Source organism: Nansenia antarctica (genome assembly GCF_963989245.1).
Source record: "Nansenia antarctica genome assembly, chromosome: 9".
Classification (NCBI taxonomy): Eukaryota; Metazoa; Chordata; class Actinopteri; order Argentiniformes; family Microstomatidae; genus Nansenia; species Nansenia antarctica.
Genome location: NC_137679.1, coordinates 38444046 through 38451545, shown reverse-complemented (window position 1 = coordinate 38451545; position 7500 = coordinate 38444046). Strand labels below are relative to the sequence as shown.

The following is a 7500-nucleotide window of genomic DNA, read 5'->3' as shown; positions in this document are numbered from 1 at the left end:
GTGTGTGTGTGTCTGTGCTGATGTGTGTGTGTGTGTGTGTGTGTGCACGCACCTCCGTGTGTGTGTGTGTGTCTGTGCTGATGTGTGTGTGTGTGTGCACGCACCTCCGTGTGTGTGTGTGTGTGTCTGTGCTGATGTGAGTGTGTGTATGTGTGTGTGTGTCTGTGCTGATGTGTGTGTGTGTACGTTTGCAGGATCATCCACGAGGATGGTTTCTCTGGGGACGACGTGAAGCAGTACAAGCCTGTGGTCTACAGCAACACCATTCAGAGCTTGACTGCCATCCTCCGGGCCATGGACTCCCTGGGCATGGAGTACGGAGACAAGGACAGGAAGGTGCGTACCAACCAACCCAAGGCCCGTACGCGATAGGCCGAGCCTGCAAATGTAGATCAGTAGCCCCCTCTTCAAAAGGCACTTACAGTAAAAGCAGACTTCACTTAGTGCTTCAGGCTAGAGGGGGGTGAGGGGGGGGGGCAGGGAGAGATACATCCATTCAATACCCCCCTCAGCCACCATCCCCAACCCACCCTCCTCCTCCCCCTCCTCCCCCTCCTCCTCCAGCGTCTTTTGTACGCTTTTCTAAACCCATTGTATGGTATGTGTGTGTGGGTGACCAGGCGGATGCTAAGCTGGTGTGTGATGTGGTCACCCGTATGGAGGACACAGAGCCCTACTCCGCCGAGCTGCTGACTGCCATGAAGCGTCTGTGGGCAGATTCTGGGACTCAGGAGTGCTTCAACCGCGCCCGGGAGTACCAGCTGAACGACTCTGCCCAGTAGTGAGTACTGAGTACATACTAGCTGGGACTACGCCCGATTCCAAAGGTTCTACATACATCATATATTAGTCCCCTCCGCGGGAGACGGAGTGTATGAAATAAATGCATCGCTGACGCTAGTGAGCTACAAAAAAAAAAGAAGACAGTTGGCGATTTCTGTAAATTATTTATTCATTCGGGGAAGATTGACTACGCTCTGAGCACAGAGAAATCCCTCCACTCTTAGACTCTCATTAGACAATAGGAACTGTACGAAAAATCGCTATGGAGGTATGATCTTACACGCACGCGTGCACACGAGCACAGTCACGCACGCGTGCACACGTGCACAGACACGCACACACACACACACACACACACACACACACACATGCACACATACACACACACACATACACACACACGCACACATACACACACACACACACACACATACACACAGACACACCAACACTATCAGTCAGTTAGTTCTTAGATTAATGCCGTTTATAAAGAGTAAGTCTGAAGCTGCTTTTTCCTATTCCTATCTCTCTCTCTCTCTCTCTCTCTCTCCCCTTCTGCCCTCTGCCCACCTCCTCTCTCCCCCTTTCTCGCCCCCAGCTACCTGGACAGTCTAGAGCGTATCGGGGCTGGAGACTACCAGCCCACAGAGCAGGACATCCTGAGAACCCGCGTGAAGACCACTGGCATCGTCGAGACCCACTTCACCTTCAAAAACCTGCACTTCAGGTTCGGGCCACGCCTACTACGCCATGAACACACAAATGGCATTTATTTTACAACGCGACCAGTGTTTTTCACCACGTGCTTTGTCGTGTGTTCGTAACACGTCGGCCATCTTGTGTTTCCCCCCCCCCAGGCTGTTTGACGTCGGGGGTCAGAGGTCAGAGAGGAAGAAGTGGATCCACTGCTTCGAGGACGTAACAGCCATCATCTTCTGTGTGGCTCTGAGCGGCTACGACCAGGTGCTCCACGAGGATGAAACTACTGTAAGTACCCGACGTGACTCACACTCGTACACAGTCATACTGTCGACATGACACATTCTCTGGCACACGCGCGCGAGCAACCCGATCCACGTTTTTTCTTTCCATACTCTCCCCGCAGAATCGCATGCACGAGTCTCTCATGCTCTTTGACTCCATCTGTAACAACAAGTTCTTCATCGACACCTCCATCATCCTCTTCCTCAATAAGAAGGATCTATTCGCTGAGAAGATCAAGAAGTCACCGTTGAGTATCTGTTTCCCTGAATATACAGGTAAGGGTTTTTCCACCTTTTTCCACACACACAAACAGACTTCCACACCCACACACACTCCACACACGTTCGGAAAGGTCTGGAAATAAGTCTTACCGGGGCGCCGTCTCTCTCTCTCTCTCCCCTCCTCTTTCTCTTTCTCTTCCTTTCCCCCCTCTCTCCTCCTCTCCTTTCTCTCTCTGTAGGTGCTAACACTTACGATGATGCTACTGCATACATCCAGGTTCAGTTTGAGAGTAAGAGCCGTTCGCCCAATAAGGAGATCTACTGTCACCTGACCTGTGCCACAGACACAGGAAACATCCAGGTAGTGTTCGACGCCGTCACTGACATCATCATCGCCAACAACCTGAGGGGGTGCGGCTTATACTAAGGGCCCGGTCCTGCACACAGGGGTTGCCATGGAGAGTATGAGGTGGTTAATAGTAATGATGATAATTTTGATGATATAAAAAAGGCATAAATATGTAAATCTACACGTCCAAACGGACCCAAAGAGCTGCCGCCAGACACCACTTCGGATTATTGCCATGTTTCGTTGCTCCTCTATTCCTTATTATTTGATTTCAGAATACCACCCACCCATTTTTGTTTTCTTTGTTCTCAACATTGTGTTTCCTAACTAAATGTGTTTCATGTTTTGTTGTTGATTGTAAAGAACAACTATAAGACGTTTAAAAAAAAAAATCAAGACAGCGGAGCGCACTCGAGGGGCCGCATTCAGTCGGTGCCTTTGTTCCGCGACAAAAAACAAAACGAGATAGAAATGTGATGCGTAGAGCGGGTGAACCAGGTCTAACATTATATATTCCATTGTGGCATTATATCATCCTGCCGGTCTATGCGTGACATTTCCGTCTGTTAACACACACTGAACGTTCGGCCCTACTGAACGCACCCCTCGGTGCTCCGTTCCGGGGAGGTGATGTTGTTGATGTAGGTGATGATGTTCTAGAGGAGGTGTGGTGCTGGGAGGCCCGGGGGCTCATGGTTGGTTTGGGTTAGAGGAGGGTTCTGTTTCTGTTTCTGTTCAAACGCTCTGACGGATTAGAGTTCTCTCCCCTCTCTTTTTGGACTCATGCTGGTTCTGCTCGACATGAGTGGCTTTTTGTCTCTTTATATCAATTGTCTTTTTCTCTTAAAAAAAACTAAAAACAAACCCCAAAAGGAGAAAAGGGGGCGGTTCTGTTAGTATGGCAGGCCTTTGTCATTGGCTTCCTAAAGTGTGATGAGATGCCTGTCCAGCCAGTGATGTATCTTGTAAAGTGTCATATCAGTGCCAACCTTCTGAGAATGACAGATAGGGGACTAGAATTAGAGAAATCGTAGATTGCTTTCAACACTATCTTAACTACCTTTATAATAATGTCATCGAAGGAAAACACGTACATTTTATTATCATCGAATGATTTATTGATTTATTTAAAGCCTCATGCCCTCCATGCTTTTATCCCACCTCCTAGAATCCCGTGCCACATATTTATTTCCTGTTCCTGTCAGACTGGGGAGGAAAACGACTTCCTGTCTTAGCCTAGGGGGGGTCTTGAGCTGTTCTCTAATGACACCCTTTGATCTGTCTAGTGCGCTATACCGCTGAGCACGATGAGGAGGTACTAGGGTGTGGTTTGAGATACGGCTCCTCTCTGTGGAGTCGGTGGGTTAGCCCTGACCTCTGACCTCTGAGCAGGCTATAGTCACCCCCCGTCTGTCACGTTCTCTTCACAGAGGAAAAGTACAGCTCTCCATTCATTCACCTGTGCACCCTGAAGATGCATCCTCCCCCTTTCCCTTTCCATCCTCTCTATATTCCCTCTTATCACGTGTCACTCCTCATTTCTCTCTCTCTCTCTTCCCTCTCTCTCCATTTTCACCTTAAAACACCGTACTGTATATATATGATTACACCAGATTTCTTTTTTTTACTGTGAATGTTTTTGTGCTGCACCCCCCCTCCCCCCCTTCCTCCTCCGTAGTTATTGGTTGCTCTCATGTGGAATGTTTGTGCTGAGCCAATCGAATGTTGTGTTTACATTAAAGCCACACTTTTCCTAACTACTCCTGCGGCTGTGCTGTGTCTGTTTCCGTCTTCGAGATGGGTTTGATGGGGGGGCGGGGAGGGGGGCGCTTGGTGGCGTTAGCGCACTAAGGTGTCAGCCACGTAATCGCAGCAGGGTACCCGGTTCGATTCTGGCTGTCGGTCGACATATCCTGTATGTCATTCCTCCTCTCTCTCTCTCTCACCCATCCTTCCTGTCAAGCTCTACTGCTGTCTCTAGCCCAATAAAGCAGAAATGCCCTAAAAACAAAGTATGAAGAAAAAAGAAAAGAAAAAAGATGTGTTTGATGTAGAAGATCAACCCTTCGGCAGCACAGAACATATCGGATATTATTTTCATATCTGCTGTGAAATGTGAAATGTGAAAAGCGGTCGCACAGACCGCGATCAGAGCTAACATATGAGAGAGGGGGGGGGGACATCATTTACAGGAAATGTAGTAGATCATTCATTCATTTCCCTTAGGTTCAAACTGCTTCATCAGTATAGACATGTGGAGCTATTCATAAATTGAATGAAGAGTCTGGATCAACCGTCTGACCTAGTTCTGTCAGTTTAATGGATATGAAATTCATTACTGGAATGTTTCAGAGTCAGGCACAGTGCAGCGGCGTTCCTCGGTGCCTCTGCATCCCATCCCAGATGGAATGTAATGGATTCAATAACAGGTTAAAGGTTGGTTATTTTTTTCCCCGAAAGAAATAATCACACAAATACATTTGAGAGAACACTTTAATATCTTACATTGAATATTTTTTTTAACATAATTTCAGTAATCTGGGGCAAACGAACGGCTAAAAAAAAATCCACAATCCCACAACCCACAACCCCAATTTCAGTGTTCCGCTCCCTGGCCTGGGCTGGGCTGGGCTCTGGGTTCTGCAGTACTGAAAAAAAAAAAAAACGGGGCGGCCAGGAACCTCTTATATTGGGTTTCACCTGCCAGACCAGACCCCTCCTTAGTGAGATACGAGCGAATCTCAAGGTTCTGTAAGCAAACCCGTAGCCCGTAACGCCGGACCCCACCCTTTCAATGTGTTTCGGAGATGTGTAACAGAATCTGGTTAGGAAGCTGTCCTACGCCCACAGAGGGGGGAGGGGGGGCATGGTGGAGCCATCTCCATGTGTCCTGCTACAACTCAGTCCCTTCATATGGGACTTGTGGTACAGTAGAAGCTGGGGGGGGGGTGAGGGGGAGGGGGGGGGTTATGGAGCACAGGAGTCTAAATAATCCCTGGTAACCAGAACAGGACGGTCCTACGGTGGCAGCACGGTTGGTCGGTTTAGAGGCGGAGCCTCTTGATATCCTCGCTGCGGAAGTCGATGCGGAGCGCCAGAACCTGCCGGACCTCCGCCGGAGTCAGTCGCCACGTCAGCGGGCCGGAGTTAGGACCCCAGTAATCCAGGATCTCTGTTACCTATGAACACACACACACACACACACACAGCTTAGAACACACACACACACACACGCATACAGTCGAGACACATAGAGACATGTAACTGCAGATGGTGAGAGAGAGAGAGACCAGCTGTTGTACAGCCCTGTGTGTGGAGTATGTGAGTATGTACTGTAGATCCACCCTGTGTGTGTGTGTGTGTGTGTGTGTAGATATGTGTGTGTGTGTGTGCTGCTACTAGCTTACCCTCTCCAGATTGAGGATGGTGGCCATCTGGGTGAGCCGTGCAAACTTGTCCCTGATGGTCCACGTGGTGACAGTGGTGAGATACGCCACGAGGGAACGCAGCTCCTTATCAAACTGCAGCCCGCCGAGCTGTAGAGAGATAAGATAAGAAGAGCAGACCGCCGAAACTCCCAGATATCAGAAACAGACACTGGGATTGAGAGTCAGGCGCCTGGGCCGGGGCGATGAAATTGTGAAGTGCTGTAGCTGTAAATAAATTAGAACCAATGCACCACTTAAAAGTGAAAAGAGGGGGGCACAGGGGGAGGGAGGAGGGGGGTGGGGGGAACAATCCTTCATCGCCCAGCCGCCTCCACTTATAAATAAACCATCACAAGGGAAAGGGAGGGTCCCTTTTATCTGGCTGGCTGGGTGATGTAAGTGCTGTTCTACAGACCCCCCCTCCTCCTCCGGGGGCGCCACCCTGTGGCCGAGCGCGGTACCTCACCCTGCTGAAAGTGCATTTGAGGACCGTCTTCTCCATCTCCATGGAGACCAAACTGGTCATCAGGCTAGTCAACGTGTCGTAGATCACCGGGGAGAGTCCCGTCTAGAAAGAGGAAACCGTTTCGTCGGGGGTCAATTCATAACAACAACAACGCCGGGCGGGATGCAATTCGCACATGCTCAGGGGGGTGTTCCATCAACGTCGCTAAAAGGAAAATCCAGGCTTATTATTTTACAAGTCTCGCGGGATTTATCAAAATAAGCCTAGATTTTCGGAGAAATCTCATGAGGCTTATCAGAATAAGCCTGGGTTTTCCTTTAGCGACGTTGATGGAACACCCCCCTGAGCATGTGTGAATTGCAGCCCCAGGTCTACACACACATTTCAATCCCCTCAACACAAACCCCACCCCCCCCTCCCTCCCCCGCCCCCAAAAATAAAGAAGACAAGAAAGGACGCAAGGAAGCGGAACCTTGGGCCCCCGGTGGCTCCTGACCTTGAGGTGAGGCGGGAGTTCTGTTACCATGGTTACCTTGAACTCTGCCATGAGCTGCTCCAGGTTGATGATGAGCTGCTGTACCCAGGGGTCGTTGGCCTCGTATTCATTAAACTCCTCCTGGCACATCACAGTCACACACACTGGGTGTTAGGGTGTTAGGGTGTGTGTGTGTGTGTGTGTGAGTGTGTGTGTCTGCTTTTTATACTGACAGTTACCCAATGTGTGTAAGACTTCAACCAACTTAATGTGAGAGTGTGTGTGTGTGTGTGTGTGAGTGTGTGTGTGTGTGTGTGTGTGTATGTGTGTGTATGTGTGTGTATGTGTGTGCCTGTGTCTGCTTTTTTTACTGACAGTTACCCAATGTGTGTAAAGGGCTCTGCACACAGCGTGCGATTTCTGTTGCGCGTCAACATTCCATTTTGGAGTTTGAATGGAAGTCTATGAGAACATCGCATTTCAACACACACGGCCCCGATTTTAATCGCACGGCGAAAATTCGATTCCATTCATTTTGAATGGGAAAAAGCACAAATTTGACAGTGCGACAAAACTCGCACGCCGTGTGCTTTGTCCCATTCAAAATGAATGGAATCGAATTTTCGCCGTGCGATTAAAATCGGGGCCGTGTGTGTTGAAATGCGATGTTCTCATAGACTTCCATTCAAACTCCAAAATGGAATGTTGACGCGCAACAGAAATCGCACGCTGTGTGCAGAGCCCTTTAGACTTCAACCAACTTAGTGTGAGAGTGTGTGTGTGTGTGTGTGTGT

At 49.2% G+C, this 7500-nt stretch overlaps 2 protein-coding genes across 2 annotated transcripts in view; one reads left to right on the top strand and one right to left on the bottom strand.

Annotated features, from left to right (window-relative positions):
• Window positions 1–2415, top strand: part of gnao1b (guanine nucleotide binding protein (G protein), alpha activating activity polypeptide O, b) — a gene marked incomplete at both ends in the record, with an annotated part of 4794 nt that extends 2379 nt beyond the window's left edge. The window contains 6 exons of the mRNA XM_080539108.1: window positions 195–336; window positions 621–781; window positions 1382–1510; window positions 1641–1770; window positions 1889–2042; window positions 2228–2415. Coding sequence (XP_080395234.1) covers window positions 195–336; window positions 621–781; window positions 1382–1510; window positions 1641–1770; window positions 1889–2042; window positions 2228–2415 — 904 coding nt within the window. The remainder of the gene's footprint in view (window positions 1–194; window positions 337–620; window positions 782–1381; window positions 1511–1640; window positions 1771–1888; window positions 2043–2227) is intronic.
• Window positions 2416–5086: 2671 nt separating this feature from the next.
• The window catches only part of cog4 (component of oligomeric golgi complex 4), a gene marked incomplete at its 5' end in the record, with an annotated part of 11688 nt that continues 9274 nt past the window's right edge, over window positions 5087–7500 (bottom strand). Inside the window, 4 exons of the mRNA XM_080538862.1 lie at window positions 5087–5516; window positions 5745–5873; window positions 6232–6333; window positions 6764–6847. Of these exons, the coding sequence (XP_080394988.1) occupies window positions 5382–5516; window positions 5745–5873; window positions 6232–6333; window positions 6764–6847 (450 nt within the window). The 3' untranslated portion in view covers window positions 5087–5381. The remainder of the gene's footprint in view (window positions 5517–5744; window positions 5874–6231; window positions 6334–6763; window positions 6848–7500) is intronic.